The 27,946-nt window shown below is 47.5% G+C and overlaps 2 protein-coding genes across 5 annotated transcripts in view; one reads left to right on the forward strand and one right to left on the reverse strand.

The window, feature by feature from the left end:
* Positions 1–10,973, reverse strand: part of LOC309337058 (uncharacterized protein) — a 64,649-nt gene extending 53,676 nt beyond the window's left edge. For 2 of the 4 annotated variants that reach the window (XR_014154096.1, XR_014154097.1), the window contains exons 1-2: positions 10,843–10,973; positions 5,691–8,433 (exon numbers count right to left, since the gene is read on the reverse strand). Coding sequence is in view for 2 of the 4 variants with exons in the window: in XM_081853720.1 (XP_081709846.1) it covers positions 7,316–8,433; positions 10,843–10,852 (1,128 nt within the window). In the remaining 2 variants the exon portion in view is untranslated. Of the gene's footprint in view, positions 1–5,587; positions 8,434–10,102; positions 10,815–10,842 lie in introns of those variants that run through there. The other 2 variants (XM_081853721.1, XM_081853720.1) reach the window with 2 other exon arrangements.
* The window catches only part of LOC309336306 (uncharacterized protein), a 37,047-nt gene extending 10,666 nt beyond the window's left edge, over positions 1–26,381 (forward strand). The window contains exons 7-14 of the mRNA XM_081851928.1: positions 2,144–2,656; positions 7,458–8,156; positions 14,439–15,523; positions 16,915–17,010; positions 17,570–17,800; positions 18,683–18,705; positions 21,703–21,830; positions 24,491–26,381. Coding sequence (XP_081708054.1) covers positions 2,144–2,656; positions 7,458–8,156; positions 14,439–15,523; positions 16,915–17,010; positions 17,570–17,800; positions 18,683–18,705; positions 21,703–21,830; positions 24,491–25,014 — 3,299 coding nt within the window. The 3' untranslated portion in view covers positions 25,015–26,381. The remainder of the gene's footprint in view (positions 1–2,143; positions 2,657–7,457; positions 8,157–14,438; positions 15,524–16,914; positions 17,011–17,569; positions 17,801–18,682; positions 18,706–21,702; positions 21,831–24,490) is intronic.
* Positions 26,382–27,946: the final 1,565 nt, after the last annotated feature.

Below are 27,946 nucleotides of genomic sequence, written 5' to 3' on the forward strand. Positions count from 1 at the left end.
TTTCATCAGAGAAATGTTGGCGAGGATGAGCAGGGGCACTCGACACAGCTCAAGTACGCGTTGTTGGGGCCCTGTGGCATTAAAAACAAGATGGCTGCCACCCCAGCTACTTTGCTCGCCACTCGCACTGATATATTTTCAAAGTATAAACACAAAGCAGGGCCAGGGGCTTGGGGAAGAGTCGCAAAGGCCAGGCAGAGAGGTTTGTAGGCCTGCATTTGGGGCCTGGGCCTGAGGTTCCCCACCCCTGCCACATGGTTCCTAGCTTTGAATGGCCAGTGGGTGCAGTCAGATTAAATGTGGCTCCTGTCAGTCTTGTGTCTGCCAGGCCCAAAAGACTGCAGGGTTCAGTGAACCCCAGGATGAGCTGCGATGGGTGACGGCAGTGGAAAGCATTGTGAAATCTTGGCTGTACAGAGAAGGCTGCGCAGGTGCGCGAGGCCTTGGCTGATAAGGCATTGTTTCCTGGCCCAGCGAGTGCTGACGCCACAAGACTGGGAGAGGTGCCAAAGTGACGTTTGTTTTGACATTTATTGTGGGTAAACAAAGAGTTCTGGGTCAGGAATCTTTTAGGTTTAAAGTAGGTGGGCTGCAGGGAGCATTGCAAGATGTCATTTGTAACATACTGTGATGTGTGACTAGATTTTCTGGTTGTAGCCAACTAAATCACTGCATGTACAGAACAGTTGCCACGAACGCAACAGAGCTTCCCTTTACCCTTTGACACACACCCCAACCTGCTCTGAGTTTTCACCAACACAACAGAGCAGATTTTGGGGTGCTGTGAGGGGGGGAGAGAGACAGGAAGTTCTGCTGCACTCACAGAAGTCATTCTGTGCACACAGTGATAACAGCTGCATGGAAGGAACCCTTCTTGCTTCCCTAGTTGCCTTGATTCTTTATCCACAGTCCATTTACTGAGCCTTCAGTTCATGCCAGTTGCAATATTGAGCTGGTCTCTCTTACCTGTTTAGCCTCACCCACTGCAGTTCTGAATCCCGATTCTTCTCCCCCCCCCCCCAATGGTGGATTGGCCAGGGAGGTTAGCTGAAACTGGAAGCCACTGTGTTGAACCCAAAGGGAACTGTTCCGGAAGTTTTGCATACGCCATCTTGGTAGTCAGGATAACCCACAACTAATCTGTAGTCGCTGTAGCAATGAGCCCATATATTCACTTGCATTGATATGAGCTAATAGACTTGCTTTGATTCGTTACCCTTATCCGGGAAGCTTGGGGTGCTGGGCTCTGAGCCCAGAAAAGGGGAAAATACTGTAAAACTTGGGTATTTGCCACCTATGCCCTCATCTGGGCAGACGAAGCGTTGGGAAGTCCTAGACAAAGTGTATAAAGAATGTTTGCTTGTTTGCTTGGGTGCAGACAAGCCATCTCCTTGCTGTGGTGTCCACCCCAAATGTCTAACGGCTAGGAGACCTGACAGACTTTAAATTTACACCTTTCTTTAATAAAGCACTGGGACTGAACATACAGAGGGATAACTCAGTTGGTAGAGCATGAGACTCTTAATCTCAGGGTCGTAGGATCGAGCCTCACATTGGGCAAAAAATTACTGCATTGCAGGGGGTTGGATTAGATGGCCCTTGTGATCCCTTCCGACTCTGTAAATTGTAATTGTATTTTCTCACTCTGTCGTTTTTGGCATCCTTCGGTATACCTCAGGGGTCAGCAAACTTTTTCAGCAGGGGGCCGGTCCACTGTCCCTCAGACCTTGTGGGGGACCAGACTATATTTTAAAAAATAATAATGAACGAATTCCTATGCCCCTCAAATAACCCAGAGATGCATTTTAAATAAAAGCACACATTCTACTCATGTAAAAACATCAGGCAGGCCCCACAAATATCCCAGAGGTGCATTTTAAATAAAAGGACACATTCTACTCATGTAAAAACACACTGATTCCCGGACTGTTTGTGGGCCAGATTTAGGAGATTGAGCTGGATCCGGCCCCCGGGCCTTAGTTTGCCTACCCATAGTATACCTTCACCCAACCGCTCCCATGAGCACTCCTTTGGGCTAGTGGTTCAGAACAGTCACCGTAAGGCTCATGTGCCGCCTTGAGGTAAAAACAGGAGATGTTAGTGGCAAGCCTTAACCCTCTGTTCCTCTCTTCTCTATTTGCAGCCAGTGTGACCCTGGATCCGGGCACAGCGGGCCCGTACCTCATCCTTTCTGATGACGGGAAAAGTGTTTGGTTGGGCAACACCCATCAGAAACGTCCCAGCTCTCGGGGCCGGTTTAACGTGTACCCCTGTGTGCTGGGCTGCGAAGGGTTTGCCTCGGGGAAGCACTCCTGGGTGGTTGAGGTAGAGTCAGGCGGGAGTTGGGCTGTGGGTGTAGCCCAAGAGTCTGTGAAAAGGAAGAAGAAACTCAACTTCCGGCCTGAACAGGGGGTCTGGGCTTTGGAGCATTTGGGAGCCAATCATTACAGAGCTTTGACAACCCCTCCAACCCCACTGCCCCTAAGAAAGGCCTACAAAAGAATCCAAGTGCATCTAGACTACGAAGCAGGTCAGGTGACCTTTTTTGATGCAGAGAATGAAGACTTGATCTTCGCCTTCCCATCCAGCCGCTTTGCAGGGGATATAATTCATCCCTGGATGTGGGTGGGGCTCCGGTCCCGGCTCAGACTTTGTCCCTAACTTTACATGCACTTTGGAGTAACGGAAGTTGATGTTGTTTGGCCTACGAGCGGAGAAAAAGCATCTTAGGCTCATTCACTTCCTTGCAGATTTGTATTGCAAATCTGTATTTTTCCACGCATTTATAAGACACTGGTGAGAGACTCCAGTTTCAATGTGAACACAGCTTGTGTTTCAGCTACGGGAAAAATTGAACGAGAATTTACTGGCCATCTGAAAAGCTATAAAATTATTGGAAGTTTCTGTTAGGCGCAGAATAGGATAATGTTACCCACACAGGAAGGGAACAGGGTGGTGATGGGTGTTGGGGTTTTTTGGGTGTGGATTATACTACACATTCCCATGTATTTTGGGCCAGCCTTTGCCAGCATGAAACCCTCCATATATCAGCTGCCGGGGGCTTATGGGAATTGTAGTCCAAAGCGTATGGAGGGAGGCTGGTTGATGAAGGCTGCTTGGAATACTTAGTATTGCTAGCTTGGCTGGGAACAGTGGAGGTCCTGCAACTAGCCTGCACCAGAAGGACAGCATTTGTATTTTAATGCAGCCCCAGACTAAAGTAGATTTTCTTGCTGTTAAAAAATAGTGCATACAAAATTTGGGGGAAAGCAAATGGGAAAGGGACAGCACCACATCCCATCTAGGGAATAAATTACTAGATGTAAGATACTGAGCCATGAGGATGAAATAGCTCACTAAGGTCCTTCATAGTGGCCTGTACTCCCAGTTTGCTTCTGCGTGAGATTCGGCGAAGAGTTTAAACCTCAGGTGTAATGCAGCGACAGTAACGTAGCATGGACCTTCTGAAAGATGTTCTGTTTGGTTGGATTTAGCACGTTGAGGGAGATTTGTAGGGTTCTTTACAATTGAGGGGTTTGAGGAGAACGAAAGCAGGGCAGCCGGGTAGGGTTCCTTCAACCAAATCTTTACCGTGTCCTGTTAAAGTGAATTAACAATTCATAACAGAAAATAAATGGTTATAACGTTCTTGTCAGTAGCGTGTATGTGTCCATAGAAGGTATTAAGAGAAAAGTGTGGGTTATGGTCAAATGGAAAAGGGAGCCGGGATTTATTATTATGGGAGGGGCTTATTTCAGTGGTGGAACTGGTGGGAATTTTGGCTTCTCCAGCATTCACGTACATTGCAAGGAAGCATGAAGTTTGCTTTACTCAGAGTAGACACATGAGAATCCAAGCCCATGTCCCATTTCAGACTTCTCTTGCTGTTCAGACTTCTTGTTGAATGCAGTTGCAAATTGGTCCTCAAGTGTGCAGCTTATAAAACCATACAGTTGTGAGCCATACCCAGCTGTACTGCGGTAGTTAAAACGCCTACTCAAGAGTAGGCCCGTTGAAACGAACGGACATAACTAACAAGGCACATGGATTTCAATGGGTCTGTTCTTAGCTGGATGCAGTGCAAGAGCGCTGAACTCCAAAGTTCAGAGAGCTCAGGCCAGGAGCTTGGTCCTTCCGCAAGCTGCTATCCCTCAACCTTTCTAAAAGAGGAATACTGAATTACTGAAATAATGTAGATGAAGCACCTTCACCCTAGAAAGGTACCCTAGAACAGGCACCCCTAAACTTGGCCCTCCAGCTGTTTGAGGACTACAACTCCCATCATCCCTAGCTTACAGGACCAGTGGTCAGGGATGATGGGAATTGTAGTCCCAAAACAGCTGGAGGGCCGAGTTTGGGGATGGCTGCCCTAGAAATAGTAACTGCTAGCAGGGGGGCATTGTTAGGGGTTGGCCAAGAGGCTCTGAGCCTCATGTAAATCGTGCCAAGCCTTTGATCTGTCCCTGCCCCCTTTTTTGGTAGAATAAAAGCCTTGCTTCCAACACAGCTAGATGCTTTGAGAAGCTCTCAGCAATATTTCTGTTCACGCTTTTTTTAAAAAGCCACTTAAATGCTGGGTGGGGAAGTTGTCGCTTTCCACATATCATAGGGCCAGAACGGGCACCCAAAGGTGCTCAGGTCCAGCCCCCTGCAACACAGAAATCACAGTTAAAGAATCCCTCACAGATGGCCATCCAACCTCTGCTTAAAAACCTCGAAGGCAACTCCTCAACCTTCAGAGGGAGCCCGCTCCACTTTTGAACAACTGTTACTGTCAGAAAGCTTATTCCTAATGATTGGTCAGAATTCCTTTCTTGCCACATGGACCCATTGCTTTGGGTCCTAACCTCTGGAGCAGGAGAAGGCTTGCTTCATCATCAATGTGACAGCCCTTCAGATATTTGACAACCACATATCATGTTGTTGGACTCCCAACTCAACATTGGCCCTAGCCACCGTGGCAAATGAGCAGGGATGATGAAACTTACAGTCCTGCCAACGTTTTGAGGGCCGCAAATTTCCCATCCCTGCTTGAAAAAGCTTGCTGTACCCCAATACCATATCTCTAAACATGTGCTTTTGTAAGGACACAACTCTTGTGTTTTAAAACTGACTGATGGACAAGGTTGCTGTAGTCCAGTTCTTAAGAGCAAGGAAAGGTGTACGAAAATATTTTAAACTATTTAAAAAAATTTATTAAGCAGAGTAATACAAGAACAAAAAGTTTGGCTTACTTTACTAACTGTGCCAGAGAAGATTTTTTAAAAACCTTGCACGCTGTTCTGGGGGTGCCCCTAACCCTTGGGGTGTGTTGGGGGGAAAGTTTCCTTGCGCTAGCCGTTCCTTGTGCTGGTGTCTGCCAGTGAACAGGTTAGCTGAATCCGGCTGTATATATAAAGGTAAAGGGACCCCTGACCATTAGGTCCAGTCATGACCGACTCTGGGGTTGCGGCACTCATCTCGCTTTATTGACCGAGGGAGCCGGCATACAGCTTCCGGGTTATGTGGCCAGCATGATTAAGTCGCTTATGACAAACCAGAGCAGCACGCAGAAATGCCGTTTACCTTCCCGCTGGAGTGGTACCTATTTATCTACTTGCACTCTGACATGCTTTTGAACTGCTAGGTTGGCAGGAGCAGGGACCAAGCAATGGGAACTCACCCCCGTCGCAGGGATTCGAACCACCAACCTTCTGATCAGCAAGCCCTAGGCTCTGTGGTTTAACCCACAGCGCCACCCATGTCCCATGGCTGTATATATAGATAAAGATACACACACACACATTCTACAGGAATTATTAAGCGATGGCCATGGTCTCTTGGGGCGGGTGGGCAGTTATTTGTTTCCTACTTTCCAAGTCATAGAACCAGAGTTGGAAGGGACCCAAAGGTCATCTAGTCATCCCTTGGTTTTATTTCATGACCGAGTAACAAAACATAGCCATTCATTTCTTTTGTTTAAAAGTACAGTTCCTCTTCCTTGTTAGACTACTGTACTCCTCCTCTCTTAAGATACAAGACAATGGAAGGTGGCAATTAGATGCTGGTTGGAGCATGTCCCATCTCATAAGCAACTGCCTAGCACTGCCAACATTAAACAGAGGAACCACAGAGAAAAGGAGCTCATTCCAGTGTAAAAACTCTTGGTTTCTGTGTACCTCCTGGGGTCTGAAGGTCAACCTTCCCTTCTCTTTCCCCACCACCAAGAAATTTCAAAGGCTGAGTTGGCATCCAAACTAAGTGATGCCACGGCTAACCTGCCCCATGGACTTCAGTGGGACTAAAGTGTGGCTAATTTAAGTTTAGTTCCAGTCCCACTGTTCTACTACAGTTCTCTTGAATTGAGTGGGAACCTCCACACCAATCCTTCACCATGCACTCCTTGAGTGTTGAGGGTTCAGTGGGTGCCTGAACTGTGAAAATGCCTCTCATCTGCCTGGCTGGAGGAGATGGGCATGGGCTGCATGTATGTAAAAACCTCTGACTTTTGCATTCCTGCAACGTAGCCTACTGCACCAATGCCAGAGGACACACCTGTGGCTCCACCCACTCTTTCCTCTGGCTCCACCCACCACTAGCATGGGGTTCCTGACAGACTGCCCAGGAGGGAGCATAACCCTTGGGCTAAAAGAAAAATATTCCCCACCTCTAGAGTATATTCTGCACTCGCACAAGGACACAGGCTAGCGCACCGATTTCAGCCACATTCCATTTTTTAAAAGCACCGCATGCCCAAGTTTCTAGTCCTTAAGACAGCAAAGACAGACACCGCCCACATGTTTCCAGAAGGCAGAAGGGCTGAGCAAGATTTCCAAGGGCCAGAGGGCATAAGCCTCTGTGTTCTGCATCTCTCTCTTCCCTTTTCTACGACCTGCAAAATAGAACAAGTTATACTAGAAGAGTTTGGATTTGATATCCCACTTTATTACTACCCTAAGGAGTCTCAAAGCAGCTAACAATCTCCTTTCCCTTCCTCCCCCACAACAAACACTCTGTTGGGTGAGTGGGGCTGAGAGACTTCACAGAAGTGTGACTAGCCCAAGGTCACCCAGCAGCTGCATGTGGAGGAGTGGGGAAGTGAACCCGGTTCCCCAGATTACGAGTCCACCGCTCTTAACCACGTCACCCATAAAGTACCCAATGCCGCAGAACTCTGCTTTCCTCAGTGAAGGATCCCAGCTGCCTCGGTGCAGAAACTGTGGTTTTTCCAGCACACAGAGTTGCTTCAGAGTCCCTCCGTGCAAACCTCTTTCAGAAGAAAGCCAGATGACGGCCTCCATAACTTAGAGAAGCAGTTCCTTGCGGAAAGCGGCCTTCAGGAAGACTCGACTTCCTGCTCAGCCCGAGCGCTGATGTTCGCGTCCGGGTTTTTGGCGGCGCTTTTGAAATGGACCCTCCGGTGGCTGACCAGGTGCGAGCTCTGGTTGAACCTCTTCCCGCACTCTGGGCACTCGTAGGGCTTCTCGCCCGTGTGGATCCTCTGGTGCTTGTTCAAGTCCGAGTTGCGGATGAAGCTCCTGCCGCACTCGAGGCACTTGAAGGGCCTGTCCCCTGTGTGCATGCGCTGGTGCGCCAGCAGAGCCGAGCTGTAGCTGAAGGTCTTGCCACACAGCAGGCACTTGTAGCGCCGGTCTTCCTGGTGGGACTTGCGGTGGACCAGCAGCTGGTGGGTCATGCGGAAGCTGGCGGGGCAGTCGGGGCAAGCATGCAACTTCTCCGTGTGCGTCTTCTGGTGGGAGATGAGGTGGGACTTGTGGCCGAAGCGCCGGTCGCACTCGGCGCAGATGTAGGGCTTCTCGCCCGTGTGCGTCCTCTGGTGGGCCGAGAGGTTGGAGCTGGTGCTGAAGCACTTGCCGCAGTCCCGGCACGCGTAGGGCTTCTCGCCCGTGTGCGTCCTCTCGTGGGCGCGCAGCTGCGAGCTCTGCCGGAAGCCCCTGCCGCAGATGGCGCACTTGTAGGGCTTCTCCCCCGTGTGGATGCGCCAGTGCTTGATGAGCACCGAGCCTTCGCTGAAGCACCTGCCGCAGTCCGAGCAGACGTAGGACTTCTCCCCGGTGTGCGTCCGGCGGTGCACGATGAGCGCCGAGCTGGTGTTGAAGCTCTTCCCGCAGTCAGTGCATTTGTACGGCTTCTCCCCCGTGTGGAGCCTCCGGTGGGTCAGCAGACTGGAGCTGTGGCGGAAGCTTTTCTCGCACACGTCGCATTTGAACGGCCGGTCGTTCGCACGCATCCTCGGGGGGCCGTTCTCGTAGTCGAAACAAAGGTCTCCCGCAAATGCGTCTCGGCAGGCTTCCAGGCCCCTCTTACGGGCTTCAGGCTGCTCAGAATCGGGAAAGTCCTCGCTCCCTTCCGATAACGTCTCGTGCAATTGTTCAGCATCCGCTTGCCCGGGAGGTTCCTCCTCATTTTCTCTCTTGATCCAATCTTCGCCGGCTGGAAGAAAGATTGCAATCAGTCATTCCCTCTCCACAATGCGGCCACAAGCTACGGGGAGTGTAGCTGAAGAGCAGGAAAGGGTGTTACAAACCGGGAAAGATAGTGAACTTTCAAGGAGGACTTGAGAGGTAAGATTGTGCTGAGATGCGCAACTCTATGGCCACTAGGAAATAAAGTGGTACCTCAGGTTAAGAACTTAATTCGTTCTGGAGGTCTGTTCTTAACCTGAAACTGTTCTTAACCTGAGGTACCACTTTAGCTAATGGGGCCTCCTGCCGCCGCCGCATGATTTCTGTTCTCATCCTGAAGCAAAGTTTTTAACCTGAAGCACTATTTCTGGGTTAGCGGAGTCTGTAACCTGAAGCACTTGTAACCTGAAGCATCTGTAACCCGAGGTACCACTGTAGTCAGATTTGACCTGTACAAAAAACTCTCTTGCACAGAAACTTTTTTTTACTCCTCGCACCTTGGTTTCTAGATACACTATTACAGTAAATCTCCCATCTTGCCTTCCCTCCACCACAGCAAATCATCATCCACCACAAGTGGGGTGGGAAACCTCCGGTTTGCAGGCCAAATTTGGCCTGCCAGGCCTTCCCATAAAAAAGTCTGCCAATCCCTGCAAAGCCCAGGCTTGAACTGCCTGCCTACTAGCTGATGGGCAGCCAGTGCAAGCCTGCTCGATCCAGCTGTGCGCATGAGCTCCTCGCAGGGAACTCATGCACACATCCCATCCCTGCAGAAGCCGGACATGAACTTCCCACCTACCAGCTGATGGGCAGGGAGTTCAAGCTTTCAAAGCACCTCACAGAGCTCTCTGCAAGCTTTTTGTGGTGTTTTGAAGTCACTACAGTGGTACCTCGGGTTAAGTACTTAATTCGTTCTGGAGGTCCGTTCTTAACCTGAAGTACCACTTTAGCTAATGGGGCCTCCTGCTGCTGCCGCGCCACCGGAGAACGATTTCTGTTCTCATCCTGAAGCAAAGTTCTTAACCCAAGGTACTATTTCTGGGTTAGCAGAGCCTGTAACCTGAAGAGTATGTATCCTGAAGCGTATGTAACCCAAGGTACCACTGTATCTTCCTGCATCCCCTGAAATGAGTTAAGGGAGTCAATGGTAGGGAAACAACAAGAGGGCCAGTTGAGAAAGGGGGGGAAAGGGGAAAGGGATGGGGCAGGAGAATACTGGGCGGAAGCAGAGGGCTCTGCTTTGGTTAATTATACTTTTGACCTAACTACACTTTCCAGATGTACACTCAGCATCACTAGTGTGGTGCATATTGTGATTTGCTTTTCATTTTTAAGAGACCCAGATAATATTTTTTTCAAGTGGACTCTCCAGTTCCTAATGAGGAGCCTGACAAGTGCCCCGTGCTGATGCTCTAGTGTGAATTCCCAATGAAGTGTCGTCTGCTCTCGAGGAACTCAAAAGGCCTGTCTCCAGCAAGCATCCTCAGATAACCAGCTGCAAACGCAGCCCTTCTTGACTACAAGGTTGTTTTCCTGACTGTCCCCTTAAGTCCTTAAATGAAAAGCTGGTGCAACTGAATGTGTGTGAAATCTCGCCACTTAAGGACCCAAAACAGACTCTCCCCAGTGTGCCCTTTTGGATGAAAAAGGGAATCTTAAACAGTTTACTTACAACCCCCATTTTGGAAACTTCTTACTTGCCGACACATTTAGTTCAGACGCTCACTGTGCCACTTTTTGTTCTGCCTGATGAGGAGCTTTGCGTTACTCAGAAAGCTTGCCCGCTTTTGATTAGTCCAATAGCCACCTTACCTATTTTCTGATTTTAGGTGACAATCCTCTACCCACCTGGGAACAAGCCCCAATGAACTAAGTTGGACTTACTTCTGAGCAGACACGTCTAAGGCTGCGCTGTCAGAGGCACATGCTCCAAACTGCCTTGTCCCTTGAAAATCGCTACTGGGATCAGCGTACTTCTTCTAATGTGATAAATAATAAGGCTGGGTATTTGTTATCCTAACACATCTATAGGTGAAGCAAGGATTCTAACCCAGGTACACATCACCAATGGCACAGCCACGGAAGGATCCTTAGTCCAAATTAATTGCAAGCATGGGTCTTGACATTAGGCAAAGATAAACTCAAAATTAAAGTAAAAACATCTCAACAGCGTGGTCACAGGAGGCATCAAAAGACCAGCAAAGGGTGGGCAAGGAAAGTTGTCAAATGGTAGGGAAATGACGTGCATTTTAAGTCTCCCGGTAGAGGTTTTAAGATGCGGGGCTCTGTGTTTGCCCTTGATGTGAAATCTGCAACCCTTGGCCGGCCCTGCTGCCTCATGAGTCGCCTGCAAAAATACTCCAGCAATAACCGGATTACCATCAGTTTTCTTTTTGGCCGGGGGGGGGGCACCCACAAACTTGCCTCAGGCACTTACCGGGGTCCATTCCTATATGTATATATGTATATATGCGTCTGCCTGGGTTTTATCCTGGGGAGAAGCAGGGGCGCAGCGCAGCGGAGCGAACACCCAACCCGGAGCCAGACTGTGACCGCATTCCTGTGGCCTTTTGTACGGCCCCCGCTAAGCACCATGGGATATGTAGTCCTGGTGGGCAAAGAGGGGGACGCATCGCTCTCGAGGCATTCTGGGAATTGAAGTTCGGCTCGGACTGGACTCTTCCCCCCCCCCCCGGCTCGTCGCTTTGCAGACTCGTTGGAAAGTGGTGCTTAATGGAAACGGGTGGGGGAAATGTGGGAAGAAGATCCAACACTTTTGTAGGGAGCAGACCTGCACCTGAACTCACCTTCCCGTGGGCCCTGAGTGCGAGTGCTGCTGGGTGTTCGAGATGCACTCTGCACGTGCTTAAAGGGCACTCTTCTCTAGGGTTCGCATGCTCCAAGCCTGCGTGGTTACGCATATGCTCCGATCCTGGGATCGGGCAAATAATGCAAAAACCTGGTGGAAACCGACTGAAACAAGAGCTGGAAAAACTGAGATGGCATGCCAAAGAAAAATGCAAAAATGGGGGACAGGGAGAGCGCCCCTCTTTATCACCTCCTCTTCACTTAGCAAAAGACACACACACACACAAACCCGTGCATATGATTTGCAGATGGAAAAACATAGGCACGCGAACGTTCTTCTATGAGCTCCATAGTGAAAAATAATAATAGCAATTTAGGAGCGGAAAGCTGGGTGTTTTGCGTTTCCTTCCAATTGTAAACTCCCCTTGCATGTATAGATTTAAGAAACGCGTTTTCGGGGGAGTGGTGTTTTCGCAGCTGCCACAACTGCCGAGGCCACTGGTCATTTGGGGGATTTGTTCCTAAGGAAATACAGCAAGAATGGAAGAACTCAAAAAGCAAAAGTCTGCGCCCAACGTGGGGCTCGAACCCACGACCCTGAGATTAAGAGTCTCATGCTCTACCGACTGAGCTAGCCGGGCGGCTGATGCTTTTGTCTGCAAATAGTCCAGTTAATATGCAATTATTGCCCTCTCGGAACTTTTCCAATATAGAATTAAATATGTCGCTCACTGCGAATCATATAGTCAATACTAGCTTAGCATATTACTCTAGTGTGCAGGAATTGAGCCATGACTCAAATATGCACATGACACAGTGCCAACGTGTTGTTTGGTGGTTTAAAAATAAAAATTAAACGAATAGCCTCTCATAGAAAACAGTAAAGCCCCTTTTCTCAAATCATCCCAAATTCTTTTCCGTTGTTTTTATCATGTACTCACAATTTATTAACTATTAGCAGTGCTTTTTTTCTTTAAAAAATCTTTAGGGGTACTCTCATTTTGACTCAAGAAAACCATCATTTTACAGTCAAATCGGGAAAAATAAATACAGTAAATGTTCAAAAGTACATTCACAAAATGTTAAAGGGGTATGCGTCCCCCCAGAAAAAGCACTATTAGATTTCTCACTGCCGCTACAAACGTCCCTTATTCTGAAGATTTGCACCTTTAAGGATGTGACGTACGCATATTCCCGTTGGTGTATCCAGATGAATATTTTTGCGGAAAAAGCTATTTATAAAGTGGGCAGTGTTAACAACTGCAAAAAAAAAAAAAAGACAAAGAAGAGATCTTTTGGGAAAAAAACCAATTGCTGTTTCTGCCCGGTTTCGAACCGGGGACCTTTCGCGTGTGAGGCGAACGTGATAACCACTACACTACAGAAACCAGCTGGCTACCAACTTTTCATATACAGTACAATACTCTGAAAATAGAAAGAAAGGCTGCACAAAAACGGTTTTGAAATTTTTGCTGCTGCATATCTTTCCATGGGAACAAAGCTGATCAGTAGAAGGGCTTCATAATGTTCTGAACAAAAACATAAGTTAAAGCATCAGTGCCTGAGATCTTATGTTGCCTTGCAATTTTACACATGGGGAGGTCATTTTGTCATTACCAGTGGTAATTCACACACAGAAAAAGTGTTGATAACACAGACATCCAGGCATTTGTAAGTCAATTAACACATGTAGCAAAATAAAAACACATTGTGAATTTGCATACTGGGATAATATTTAATAAGATGAAATGGTCTGTAGCCCATGTTTAAGGTTACAGAAGACTCTTTGTTATTATGTCCCTAAGAACAGTGTTATTTTAGGGATGGAGAATGGAAAGCTCAGCACAAAATCAGAAGCCGTCGAAGAGAATCAATTGCCTGAATTCACTGGACATCACTGGTTTGAAAAAGCCATAGTGGGGTTGCATGGTGAATTATATCCATTGGTGGCAGGGTTTAATGGGGTGGGCAGGTAGAGGAAGGAAGGAGAAAGCTGATGCTGGAAGTGATACTATTTTTCTGGTGGAGTCTTAGTCGATAACAGTATAGTTTATAGTGCAGTGTAGTTCTGTCACATTCTGTCCCTATTGCAGGCTGGACTGATGCAGAGCAGCTTAAACATTACAAGTCAGGGGTTGGCTTAAATCTGCAGCCACAACTCCCCCAACACAAAGCACTCATCTGGTTGCATGCAACAAAGGCCTACTCTACTCAAGCTGTCCACTTAAAAAGCCTCTCCCATGCTGCATCCTGCATTCTGACAGCCTTGTTTTTGTAAATTTGAAAACTCAGCAAAAATTAACTATTTCCCATGAAACAAGAGCCTGCTCTTTCTGGCATGCGACTCCTTTCCTTGCTGGTAAAATCTTTGGCATTTTGCCTCTGCTGCCGCGTGATTACCGCTCAGCTACCCTGAAATACTCGATTTTCTTTCCTTCCTTCCTTGCAACTGTTGCTGCCATAATCGCAAGCCTGGTGCACTTTTCATCCCTACTCAGGAAATTCCTTCTGGAAATATGTATTCAAGTCCATCCCAGGAGCCCAGCTGGTGCCCAGCCCCAATGTACGGGTCCTTCTGGGCCCAAGCAGCCCAAGCCTTTCCTGGGACCAGAAACCCGCCCGGCGGCTCTTTCACCCACTTCCCCTCCAAGGCCGGCTGCAGCCCCGCCCATCTCACAGAGGCGGCACCCTCGGCGACCATAGAGGCGCACACAACGTAGAGCGGCCCCCGGTTTCCGGCGCTTTTCCTCGTAGGAATAGGGCCTTCCTGTTTAGCGGCCGCGGGGGCTTCGCGGCTCTCTGACCCTGGAGCTCCTTAAGTAAAACAAGTGCTGCGAGCCAGCCGGGCCCCCGCTTGAGCCCAGAGGATTCGGCTGAGGGTAGAAAGGCCCCACTCCCTCCCCCGCCTCCGCCAGCCGCCCCTCCCCCGCCGCATCATAGAAACCCCCTGTGGGTTGCTAGAGCGGCGCCGTAGCCCCCGCCCTTCTCTTCCGGCGCCGAGGCGCACTTAACCGCCATAGAGACGCGGGCGGCGGCGGCGGCAGCAGCGGCGGAGCCTCGGCGTGGCCAGTTGGGCGGCGGGAGTGGAGCGCGTGCCGAGGCGGCTTCTTGTTTCAGGGCGGGGCGGGGGGAGCCCGGAAGGGCCTCGGGCGGTTGTACCTGCGACCAGGTGAGCCGCGGGGGGGGGGAGGGGGGTTCCCCTCGGGCGGCGCCCCCATAACTGAGGCGCCGTGAGGAGAAGGGCTCCGCAGTGCCGAGGGGAGCGGCCTTGTGAGCGGGAGGAAGGCGCCTCCCTTCAAGGGGGCGGCGAGGGAAGGGTGTGGGGCGACTGGGAAGAGCTCGGGGTCCCCATGGCGGCGGCGGCGGCGGCGGGGCCCGCAAGTAGCGGCTCCCGGGCCGCCCCCAACCCGGTGGCGACCCTCCACGAGGAGGCGGTGTGCGCCATCTGCCTGGACTACTTCATCGACCCGGTGTCCATCGGCTGCGGCCACAACTTCTGCCGCGTGTGCATCACTCAGCTGTGGGGCTCGGGCTCGGAGGAAGGGGACGACGCGGGCGCCTCCGGCTCGGACGGAGGGTACGGGCCCGGCTCCGACGCCGGCGGGGATGACGGAGGGGTCGACGACCTGGGGCCGGAGGAGGACGCCGACCCCGACGAAGACGACCTGGAGGACAACGAGTACCTGGATGATGGCGGGGACATGGAAGAGGAGGAGGAGGAGGCCGTGTCTCGGGAGGAGGAGTTCGACGACGAAGAGGACGACGTGTGGGATGATGAAGAGGAGAGAGCGTACTGGGCCCAGGGCCCCGGCTCCGACGACATGTGGGACGATGACATGGGGAACGACTTGCTGTTTGACAGCTACGACGACGACGAGGTTATGGACGAGGAAGAGGAGCCGGAGGATGAGTATACTGTGCCCCCCACTCCGCCGACCCCCCAGATGCGCCCGGCTTTCAGCTGCCCCCAGTGCCGCAAGGTTTTCCCTCGCCGCAGCTTCCGCCCCAACCTCCAGCTGGCCAATATGGTGCAGATCATCCGCCAGATGCACCCGCAGCCCTTCAACTCCGTGGCGGTGTCCACGGAGGCCGTGGAACTGGCGGCGGCAGGGGATTCATCCGGATCGCCGTCTGTGTTAGCGGCGGGACGAGCTCCGAGTGCTGAGCGAACCCTGTGCGAGAAGCACCAGGAGCCCCTCAAGCTTTTCTGTGAGGCAGATGAAGAGCCCATCTGTGTGGTGTGCAGAGAATCGCGGGCCCATAAGCACCACAGCGTCATGCCGCTGGAAGAGGTTGTGCAAGAATACAAGGTATGCAGGAGGCTGGGGTCAATGTGAATGTTAGGACTGAACAAAAGATTACAGTTTGAACCTCTAGTATGTGCCCTCTTGCTTAGGGGAACATCTGTTGTGTGTATCTTGCTACTAGCAAAGAGGCAAGGGGCATAGCCCTGTGCTAGAACTTATGCAAAACATCCCAGGTTCAAATCCTAACATTTCTAGTGAAAGCCTTTTATGTAGCAAAGCTAGGATAGTCCACTGACTGAGTTGCTTCTTGTCAGAGTTGACAATATTGGACTAGATGGACTTAGGGTGTGTCTTTTTAAAGCAGCCTTCTATTCATAAAATCTTTTATTTTTGGATTAGGACTTTAGGAGTTTTCTTCTGTAACAATTGCAGTCAGTTGATCTGTATGATAATTGCTGATATGCAGTAAGAAACAATAGCAAGGGATAAAAGCTCTATTGTTTAACTTCTATTACTCTTCAAACCATTTCATTTGTATTTTGTGCCTAACATCCAGTTATATAACTAGAAAACCTGTATGAAGAATGCATGAATTTTATGTTTCACTTTATGCACACCAGTGGCACAAACTTTGGTATGCCACTTGTGAGTGGCATGCAGATGTGTGTTGAACTTTTTTTTTAATGCTTCTTTTTAGTTTTATTACTACTACTGGAATCTAAATTTTGCACTTTGATTTCCCTCTGTGAACACTGATGTGGAGTACAGAAAGCTCAGTCTCCTTCAAGATGATGTATTTGTATGCATTTCTTCATGCAGACCCTGAGGGGCAGAACAGAGGAATGAGAGATACATTAAGCAAATATTTTCTATTGGACACTATCTGATTTCAAATCCTTTATTTTTAAAAAGGCAATAAACTTTTCTAGTTTAACCCCCCCCCCCCCCGAATCCTTAACCTATAGGGCTAGAAACTTGTGCTCCCTTTTCTAAGCAATAGCTGAGATTTTCAGGATTTGTGGAAGCGGTTGTGTGGAGGCTACAACTGTTTATACCAGTTGCATCCAAGTGTGACAAGTAGGTGGCCAGAAAGCAATGATTTGAAAAGTGGAGGCATGATATACACTTTTTTTAAAAAAAGGGAAAATGTGTTTGAGTAACAAGAAGTTTATTCTCAAGCTCTTACTCCAGGGATAGGCAAACTCCAGATGTTTGGGACTACAATCCCCATCATTCCCAGCTAACAGGACCAGTGGTCAAGGATTATGGGAATTGTAGTCCCAAACATCTGGAAGGCTGTAGTTTGCCTATGCCTGTCCTCCTCCTTATGTATGAACAGGAAGCTCTGTAAAATGTAATTGCACCATTTATTCTATTTGCAGTGTCTTTAGAATTCAGACACTGAAGCAACTTGAATGGCTGTTTCTCCAAGGTTCTAGTATTTTATTTTTCAGGCCAAACTTCAAGGTCACTTGGATCCACTAAAGAAGAAACTGGAGACTGTTATGAAGCAGAAGTCGGTCGAACAGGAGAAAATAGCAGACCTCAGGGTAAGTGACAAGCTTATTTTATTCTCCTGCAAACCACCTGAAAAGAAGAGAGAGCTTGGTTTTTTTCAGATAATGGATGCACATGTTGCAGCAGGTGGAATCTTGGAAGAGGCATTTTCTTACATGAGAGAAAGGGGGAATGTCTTAATATGGTACCTCCCATCCCTATTTTTTCTAAGTTACATTTCGTATTTTTTAAAAAATGTTTCCCATTGATCAATGTTTGTGGATTGGTTTCATTGTTTCTATGGATAGTACTGAGACTCCGTGCCTATAATGTGAATTCTGTAGCTTATAAAGGGGCTTAAGTAAAGGGTAAAGGCTGGCAGGAGCAGGGACCGAACAACGGGAGCTCATCCCGTCATGGGGATTCAAACCGCCGACCTTCTGATCGGAAGTCCTAGGCTCTGTGGTTTAACCCACAGCTCCACCCGCGTTCCTCATAAAGGGGCTTACCTGCTAAGAAAAGAGGTGCATAATTCCACTGTGCTTCACCATGAAACCTTTGCTCCAGCCACCTTCATGCTGGCTTTCCTCACCCTTACCTATCCTCCCGCAGAACAAGATGAAGCTCGATATGAAAGACTTTGAGGCGGACTTTGAGCGGCTGCACCAGTTCCTCATTGGGGAGCAGGCGCTGATGCTGCACCAACTGGAGGACCGCTACGAAGTGCTTCTTGCCAGCCAGAGTAACAACGTCTCCCACCTCGAGGAGCAAGCTGCTGCCCTCAGCCGCCTCATTGCAGAAGCAGAGGACAAGAGCAAGCAGGATGGCTTGCAGATGATCAAGGTGAATGAATCTACTAGCCTGGCTTCAGGGTGACCAGTGGCCAAGAATCTGCCCGGCTGTGGTGCCACAGTGATAGTGGTACAGTAGTAGAAATCCTGGACACAAAGAGTTTAGTGTAGGATTGTGTGTGTTTTTTAAGTGTGAGTTTGCTATATGGAATCCGAGTAGCTCTAATTCAGGGGTCAACAAACTTTTTCAGCAGGGGGCCAGTCCACTGTCCCTCAGACCTTGTCAGGGGCCGGACTATATCTTGGGGGGAGGGGGGAATGAACAAATTCCTATGCCCCGCAAATAACCCAGAGATGCATTTTAAATCAAAGGACACATTCTACTCATGTAAAAACACGCTGATTCCCGGACCATCCACGGGCCGGCTTTAGAAGGCGATTGGGCCGGATCCGGGACTTTGTTTGCCTACCCATGCTCTAATTCCATGAGACAGACTTGTCTTTGACGATTCCAATGCAGGGGTGGGGAATCTGTGGCCTTTTATATGTTGCTTGAGTACAACTCCCATCATTTCTGAACTATTGGCCATGCTGGTAGACTGATGGAGTCCAGTGATGTCTGGAAGATAACACTAAAGTCTAGAATGTAAGACAACCACCACCAATAAGACCACCCTGTGCAGGGAACAATAATGTTGAAGATTCTAAGGGTGTTGACTTCATAAATTCCCTGAGCAAATAATCATTATATTCAGTCCTCCTAGGGGTTACGTCTGAACATTCAGCCCTTCCTTGTACTAAGAAGTCACTGCTGCATGCTCAGTAGGACTGGAAGAGATCAAATCTTCATCTTAAGTGGCTACAGACTCTTAAATTTTGTTTCCCCCACATTTGCCTGTCGTCTTGACTTTTTTTTTCTCTTCTTTTTTTCTAGGATTTCAAAGGCACTTTAGTCAGGTTGGTTGATCTTGGTTTTTGCTTTCAATTTCTCCTTGACGGTTACCCTGTGTGTATCTGAAAGGCCTTGAGATACTAGGTTGTTTTACATATGCTCATTTGATCAAATTCCATGAACGATAAGAGATCTGCTGCTTCCACAGTCCATAAATCTCTGGCACTGGTGTCTCAAGGCCATCTTAAGGTAGCCTCTGCTTTCTGAGCCGAGGCTCTCCAATTTTTGCCATGAACTGCCCACCCCCAGGGAAAAATACATTTGAGGGAATAATCTAAAGGCACGTCATGCATCAACTTTGCTGAAGCAAAGCAGGCTTGGGGCTGGTTAGCCTTTGGAATTGCTGCAGTATTTCGGTGCATGGTGGCATAGTTGCTGCTGCTTCATAAAATCTAGATCCGCATAAAACGTTTTTCACAGAGTCTAATTGAAGCAGTGTTCGAAACTCCCATTGTTCTAATCTCATTTTGCGATGGGGAATTTCATTAGTTTGAGCAGTTTCTGAGCTGCGGGTGCAGTACTGCACCTAAGATTCCAGATTAAAACTGCAGAGTGGAAGGAAAGGAGGACCTTATTCTGCCTCCCCACTTCCAGGTACTCTCTGAAGACTGCAGAAGAGACCCTCTTAAGAATATGGGGGTGGGGGCAGGGGAAGGACTAGATCATGTGAAAAATGAACATCATATTTTAGCTGCATTTTCAGCTTTGTATTGTTATAAAAAAGCGCGCCTAGACATTCCGTTGTTGCATCCATAACTGAGGTTTAATGTACCATTTAGCTCCTAGCTTTCATATCTCAGTTTCTAACACTGAACTGAAGTCTATAATTGTGTTTGACTCTCCCAAATCAAGGGAAGGCAGAGTAACTTGAAAGTCTAAATGTTTACAGAGTGGGTATTCAGAAGCTTTGTTAAAACACATAGTAACGTCTTAACCAGCAATTTCTCCTTTGAGTCAACAGACAGGTGTTTGTGTAAGCTATCAAAAATGACATTTCCCGGCACCACTAAAAATTTGTTTTATTTATTCGTTTCGTAAAATTTCTTTACTGCTTGTGTTTTTTATTTTTAAAAAACCCTCAAAGGAGTTTACAAAAAGAATGAAACAGTAAGATTATCATTAAAAAAATTGTTTACACAGCTATTTAAAATATGTGCTAAACTAAAAACATGAGAAAAATCCATCTGTGGTAGGCTTGTCTGAATAAAAATGTTTCTAGAAGCAGCTGAAAAGAATACACAGGGGAGGCCACCTGCCTGCTATCAAACTGCTGGAAATATGGCCCTATGAACTGGTGTATGTTTTCAAAGTCACTCAGTACTTTACAGGTGGGTGAAAAAAAATCATTGCATTTATTAAAAAAAACAACAGGTTTTTTTTTTAATCAGTTTTTTATTTAAATTGGATTTTTAAAATAAACTGCTTTTGGAGGAAAAAATCTTTCTAAAGATAGTTTTCTATTTAAGTTACATTATAGTCCAAAGGCCATCAGGAAATAAGGATTTGTTTTAAATTTTTCATGTGTGCTGAAACTCAGTCTAAGTTTTTTCGACAAATAAAATAAAAATGTTTAACCACATTAGTCAACAAACATGGATACATATGCTATGATGTTATTGCTTTAGTTAAACAACAACAACAATTTATTGTTTATACCCCGCCCATCTGGCTGGGTTAAATTAGTTAAATAAATTTAGTTAAATAAATGATTATTTTTCTCCTTCCAATAAAGTACAGCAGAAAAGTCTGAATATAAACAGTTAACTTATTAAACCTCATAATACTTTCATAATTATCTATGTATTTCTAATGGTATAACCGAATCAGTAATTTTTGATATAACTGTAAAAACTACTCTGAAAATATTATTCCAAAAATGAAACCTTCATCTCATTGTAAATATTAAGATTATACCAGCAGGAATACCTTTCTTTTTTAAAAAAAGGATTTAGATCAAGTCTTACTGACTAGTGATTTAAATCAAATCCACCCTGGTACTTTGCCTAACAGTCTGGCTCCCCTAGACCTGAGGTTCCCCTCCCCTGACCTCCAAGGAGCTTCATTCAGGTTCTGCTTGTGGACCTTCCCGGGACATCTGATGGTCCACTGTGATGTCCAGTGTCAGGGAAGAGTTAGAAGTTTCCAGTTTCTCAGAGGGAGAAAGCATTCCCCAAGGGGGGAAAGAGAGCAGTAAATCTAATAGAAGACAACAACAGGGAGGGACTGGCTGTTCACAGGAAAGGGAAGGGTTCAGTTCTAGCTCAGATACGGAGGAGGGGAGATACAAGCCAGCTCTAGCCAGGAGGTTAGAAAAAAGAGCGGGAAAGCAAAAGGAAGGGCGCGTTCGACATTTTGAGAGTGGCTGGTCATGGAGAAGGTATCTGAAATAAGTGACTTGAGGAATAATATTTAAGAACCATTAATAAGATTGTTTTGTCAATACGCAATAAAAGTTATAAAAGAACAAGAAGCGTTTGTGTGGGGATCTGAAGAAGACAACGACCAGTCCTGACATCCAGATGCTGGACTAGATGGGCCTTTGGTCTGATCCAGAAGGGCTCTTCTTATGTTCCCTTTTTTTTACTGCAAAACTGTTAACAAGTTCACAAATCTATGGATCAATATTTGAGCTCGTTACGGAGAGCACAGCGTACGAGAAGTAAGCTTGGAATCTTGGCAGAATTCATTGAACCTTGTTCTTGAAGGTGAGGACCAAAAAGTGTGAAAAGCCACCTTGTCGTCTCACCTCTTTGTTAGCTTAATCTCCTTGCTTCTGTTCCCTCTCAGTGTGCAGTGTTCTTGTGTTAAAAGCAAAGGATTGAAGTGGACTGTTAGGTGCTACTGCAGCAATATGGAGGAGGCTGGACGAGCTGAGCTAGGAATAGCCCCGTGTCCCATTGTGGTGTGGGCGGTCGTGTTCCTTTCTCCTGACCCAGTGCTTTCTCCCCTGGTTGCCAAGCCCACCCTTAACGTAGTTGTGCTCTAAATTATCAACTTGCCAGGTGTGAGAACATTACGTTCCAGGATCCAGAGATGGTGCCAGTGGATGCAGGAAAGAAATTTCGAAACTACTTCCTTATAGACGTCTTAATGAAGAAGATGGGGAAGATCTTCTGCCAAGTCCCTCAAGGTAAAAGGCTCCTGGCTCCTCCGTGCTGCTGTGTCTCCTGCTCCTGTAGTCAATTGAAGCAGCTGCTTAAGGCAGCCTTGTGCCTCCAGCTGTTTTTGGACTACAGTTCCCATCATCCCTTGCCCCTGGTCTTGCTAGTCAGGGATGATGGGAGTTGTAGTTCAAAAACAGCTGGAGGCACAAGGTTGGGAAACACTGGCTTAAGGGATGTGGAGGGATTTTCCTTTGCCTCATGTAGGGCTGCTGTCTATCCCACGCTATATGGAGGTTAGGAATTGGCTTTTGTGCAGTTGCCTTAACAAATTGCAGGAAGCATCTCATTCTGGAGAGATACCCTTGCCTAGAGGGGCTTATAGATTGTTGAGCGGGGAGAAAAGAGGGAGGCTGGGAATGATCAGCGGCCTGTGTGAGTAGGGGAATAACTTTTTGTGGTGTAAGTGGGAGGCTCAGAACAAGGAGGTTCTGGGAAAGATGTACTGAAGTACATACTTTAGATCTTTTTAATTGGCATGTTGTCTGGTGAATTCCACTTTGACCGTTTTGGTGTTTGCGCTGAAATTCTGGTTCTGCTGTGCTGTTTGGCCGTAGTGATAAACATTCATTCATTCTGGTTGGGATAGCTGGGATAGCAGGCTTGTTGGGTTTTGAATGTCTTCTTGAGATTTTTCAATTTCGTTCTGTATGGGACAATGACAATAAAAAATATCATATCATATCGTATTGTATTCAGATGCACTGAAGAGAGGGGAAAGTTCTGGTGAAAAGGGGTGAAGGTGGCTGTTGCAAGGCATAAAGCTTTGTAATGGGAGTTTGGAGGTGGGAATGGAAGAGGGGGGCGGGATAATAGTGTGGGAGAGAGGTAGAGCAGTGGCAAGCTTCAAAAGAAAAGGCTTTTGCAGTATAGCTCAGTTGGCAGAGCAGGAGACTCTTACCCTCAGGGTTGTGAGTTTGAGCCCCACGTTCGGCAAAATATTCCTTCATTGGACTAGATGACACCCCCCCCCCCATCCCCTCCAACTCTGCACTTCTATGAAAAGACAAAAGCATTGAGATTGTCTTTTGGAGCTAGTGCATCACAGTGGTAAAGAGACTGAACTGAAAACCAGGAAGTTTCGCCATGACCATTAATTAGCTCACTGGGTAGTCTGAGACATATGACTATTCCATAAGCTTCTGTCCTGTATCTGCTATCATATCGGTGCTGATTCACCATCTTTATGGTTAAAGCTTTGGGAACACCAATATAGATAGGAGCTTCTTTCCACTCATCATCAGAATTTCATATCAGAGTTGCCCTGAGTGGGAAGCTGACCACTAGGCTGGTGTGCTAGGGCTATGTCTTTATTGATTTCCCCTCCTTCTCATTCTGTATGAACTGGTGAAATTCTAGAGCTTGGAAAACCACTTTTTATGCTGTGCTTCTGCTCTCATAAGACATCCCTTAAAGTAAAAAGGTAAAGGACCCCTGGACAGTTAAGTCGAGTCAAAGGCGACTATGGGGTTGCGGTGCTCATCTCGCTTTCAGGCCAAGGTCCACTGACAGCTTTCCGGGTCATGTGGCCAGCATGACTAAACCGCTTCTGGCACAGTGCGACACTGTGACGGAAACCAGAGCGCACGAAACGCTGTTTACCTTCCCGCTGCAGCAGTGCCTATTTCAGTGTTTTTCAACCACTGTTCCGCGGCACACTAGTGTGCCGTGAGATGTTGCCTGGTGTGCCGTGGGAAAAATTTAAAAATTTGAAAGATTTAAAAATAAAGTATTTTATAATTTTTCATATTTCTGTTTACTTACTATTTCATAATAAAGTAATTATAAAATACTTTCTTTGTGTTTATTTGATTCCTATTCAAGAGAATTACTTTATATATAGTCAATATAGGCACAGAGTTAAATTTTTTAACATTTTCTAATGGTGGTGTGCCTCGTGATTTTTTTCATGAACCAAGTGTGCCTTTGCCCAAAAAAGGTTGAAAAACACTGGCCTATTTAACTACTTGCACTGGTGTACTTTCGAACTGCTAGGTTGACAGGAGCTGGGACAGAGCAATGAAAGCTCACCCCATCGCAGGGAATCAAACTGCTGACCTTCTGATCAGCAAGCCCAAGAGGCTCAGTGATTTAGACCACAGCGCCACCCGCGTCCCTAAAACATCCATTATGTTGTATGGGAATGAGCAGAGGCCAATCTGTTGTGTAAAATATGCCAAGGCCGAAGTAGCTGTCTTCACGGGCATGTTGCATGTGTGTAATTGAGCAAATGAAAGATTTTAATTTTGTATAGGGTGTAAATCTTGAGCTGCCACTTGACCACTCCTGTATTAAAGACTTCCTGTGTATTTGCATAATAAATTAAAACGGTTATTACCATCCCCGTGAGCTAGAAACTGCTGAATTAAAACCAACTGTGGGAGTTGTCCTGTTCTGTGAGAGGTGGTCACTGCCATGCCAGAGCCCTTCTTAAGGACATGGTTCCATTCAACTCTTGAGAGTAACTTCTGCTATTAACCTGCCCTGAGCCATTTGAATAAGGCAGGCTGTGAATCGGAGGAATTCCATGCTTGGAACCTACTAAATGTATAAGGAACCAAATGCGCAACCTCCTTTTTTTAGTGTTTTGTTTTCTTGATCTCTCTCTCTATCTCTCTCTTTCCTGCAGCTGAATTGATTCTGGACCCTGAGACGGCCCACCCACGCCTGACCGTTTCCTCGGACTGCCTCGGCGTCCGGCTCGGAGAGCGCTGGCGGGACCTGCCCGACAGCCCCAAGCGCTTTGACTCCGACTACTGCGTTCTGGCCTTGCAGGGTTTCACCTACGGCCGCCACTACTGGGAAGTGGAGGTGGGGGGCCGGCGGGGGTGGGCTGTGGGGGTGGCCCGCGAATCGGCCCGGCGCAAAGAGAAGTCCGCCGGCAGCGGCTCCCACCAGAAACGCGAGATCTGGTGCGTGGGGACCAATGGCAAGAAGTACCAGGCTCTGACGACCACTGAGCAGACCTCCCTTTCCCCATCTGAGAAGCTCCGCCGCTTCTGCGTCTTCCTGGACTATGAACGGGGCCAGCTGAGCTTCTACAATGCCGAGAGCATGGGCCATATCCATACCTTCAACGCCTCGTTCCGCGAGCGCATCTTCCCCTTCTTCCGCATTCTTTCTAAGGGGACCCGCATCAAAATCTGCAATTGATACGGTCGCTGCTGTTTCTCTTGCACGTAGCTAAATGCAACCCCCCCTCCCTAGCGATAAATCCTCCTGTCACAGCCGATTGACCCTGACAAGATCCCTGGTCTGTTTCAGTGTTGGACCTTGGAGGATTCCTTACCTTGCTGTCTTCTTGTGGGTTCGCTCTGAGCAGGGATTCCCACCCCCACTTCCATATATCTATTATTGCACAGATAACCTTTTTTTGGTGCTCGGCCAGATAAATTTTTAATTCTTTCCTTTGGCTCACTTCCATCCTAGCAAGAATCTCTTTCTCTTCCCCCGTGGGATTCTCTTCCCTCCTGTCCTCCAGGATCTATGGGACCTGGATATCTCTGGCAAATTGAGGCTCATTTGGCATGCGGTTCTCATGGTGGCTGAGTAGTCGGAGGTTCATCTTTGACATTCCAAAGACACTTGAACTGTCTTATGCCAGGCACTCAGGTCTTGTGGATTGTGTTAACTTTTGGTGCCCAGACAAGATAGCTAGTCCCAACATGTTCTTGGAGCTGTATCCAGTCCATGCTGTGAATCAGTTCGTTCTCTCTCCCCCCCCCCCCTCGCCCCCTCGCCTTGCTGTCCCAAGGCACCAGTCACCTGAAACCACTTAATAGTGGTGAGTACATCTAAATCCAACTCTACACAGAATTGTCCCGCCTGGTTTCCTGTTTGGGTATGGTTCCTTCTTCAACTTCCTCACTGTCTTGTCTCCTGATGATCTCCTGTTTTGCATCTTCCAGTGTTTACACACACATCAGATTTCATTTTATTTTTAAGGAACGCATAGGAGCCAGTTTTGCCCCTCTGTTCCAGGTGTGGTTTGGATGCCCCTGTCTGTCCCTCTTTCCTTTATGTTATCCCCATCTCTTTTACCTGGAGGGAGGTATTCATCACTACTACTAGTGAGATAGAAAGATAGATATAACTGCCATTTTGGAGGTGGGGGTGGAGAAATGACAGGTCCAAGGGTTGTTGTTATTTTCTGGGGCACCATTGGAGTGCTGTGGCTCTTGGGATGAATGTAATCCCACTAGGAGCTTTGGTGATCAAACTTCATCACTGCTGCCTCACACACCCCTCACCTTTGTAGGACTTAATTAACTTATTTTTAATTGCTTTTTCCTGTCATGCCCCAGGATCTGCAGTGTGGAGTCTCTTCTCTCCTGACTGCAAGACACTGGAGGCCTTAGCTGTGCCAGCTGTTATGTGTTGGTTCCCCCGCCCCCTCAATTCTTTTTGGCATTACAGAGCTCCTTTTGAACTATTTTTCGCTATATATGTAAAAAAGACTTACAATGGAGATCTAGTTTTTTGGGAAAAGTTGAGTAAATAAATACAATTCTACAAGTGAACTCTTGTGTTTATGGTCTGTTCAAATGTTGAAAATGGATGGGGGGAAATGGCATGGTGTAGTGTGTTCTTTTTCTCTTAGGGCTGCCATACAACCTCTGGGTCTTCCTAAGAAAAGCGCGGGGTATTCTGGTTTTTACTTTTTCAAATATGGCAATACTTCTCTCTCTCTCTCCCCATACACACAGAGAGAGAGGGAGGGAGGAAGTGTCTATACTGTGGTACCTCAGGTTAAGTACTTAATTCATTCCGGAGGTCCATTCTTATCCTGAAACTGTTCATAACCTGAAGCACCACTTTAGCTAATGGGGCCTCCTGTTGCCGCTGCACCGCCGGAGCACGATTTCTGTTTTCATCCTGAAGCAAACTTCTTAACCCGAGTTACTATTTCTGGGTTAGCCGAGTCTGTAACCTGAAGCGTATGTAACCTGAGGTACCCCTGTATAGGGAAGATGGGAAACTGTCTTATGGTAAAAACAAAATAAAAAAATTCCTTCCAGTAGCACCTTAAAGACCAACTGAGTTAGTTCTAGGTATGAGCTTTCGTGTGCATGCACACTTCTTCAGATGCACACGAAAGCTCATACCTAGAACTAACTCAGTTGGTCTTTAAGGTGCTACTGGAAGGAATTTTTTTATTTTGTTTTGACCATGGCAGACCAACACGGCTACCTATCTGTAACTGTCTTATGGTAAGTCAGGCTGCTGCACTATATTGTCTCCCAGGGTCTCCCAGCCTTATCTGGAACTGGGACCTGCTTGTATGGAAAACATGCATTCCTTTCTAGCTGTCAGTAGATACCAGGGCCGAGTGCTTTTAGCCCTAGCCACATCATTGGCATTGTCGCCATGGATGCAGGAAGGATCTGGGGAAGAGGTCCTTCTGTTTCCTTCTTCCAAGCTAGTGATCTGACAGGTACTGTGTGTGTAGATATGGCTGCTAGATTGGGCTAGGAAATCCCCAAATGTATGCCAATAGCTGGAGTGCATTTTTACTTGTCCCCCTCTCAAACAACAACAACAACAACAAAACCTTTCTAAAGTTTTAAATCACTCTGATGCCACAGTGACTACAGAACTCTCATGTTAGTGAGGGAGATTTCAGAAAATATCTGAGGTCCAGCACTGAGGGCCTTCTGGCGGTTCCCTCACTGCGAGAAGCCAAGTTACAGGGAACCAGGCAGAGGGCCTTCTCGGTAGTGGCGCCCGCCCTGTGGAACGCCCTCCCATCAGATGTCAAAGAGATAAACAACTACCTGACATTTGGAAGACATCTGAAGGCAGCCCTGTTTAGGGAAGCTTTTAATGTGTGACTTTTTAATGTATTTTTAATCTTTGTTGGAAGCCGCCCAGAGTGGCTGGGGGAACCCTGCGAGATTGGCGGGGTACAAATATTTTTATTATTATTACAGTGGTACCTCAGGTTACATACGCTTCAGGTTACAGACTCTGCTAACCCAGAAATAGTACCTCGGGTTAAGAACTTTTCTTCAGGATGCGAACAGAAATCGTGCTCCGGCGGCAGCGGGAGGCCCCATTAGCTAAAGTGGTGCTTCAGGTTAAGAAC

This window comes from Podarcis erhardii (genome assembly GCF_964252035.2).
Source record: "Podarcis erhardii genome assembly, chromosome: 2".
Lineage (NCBI taxonomy): Eukaryota > Metazoa > Chordata > Lepidosauria > Squamata > Lacertidae > Podarcis > Podarcis erhardii.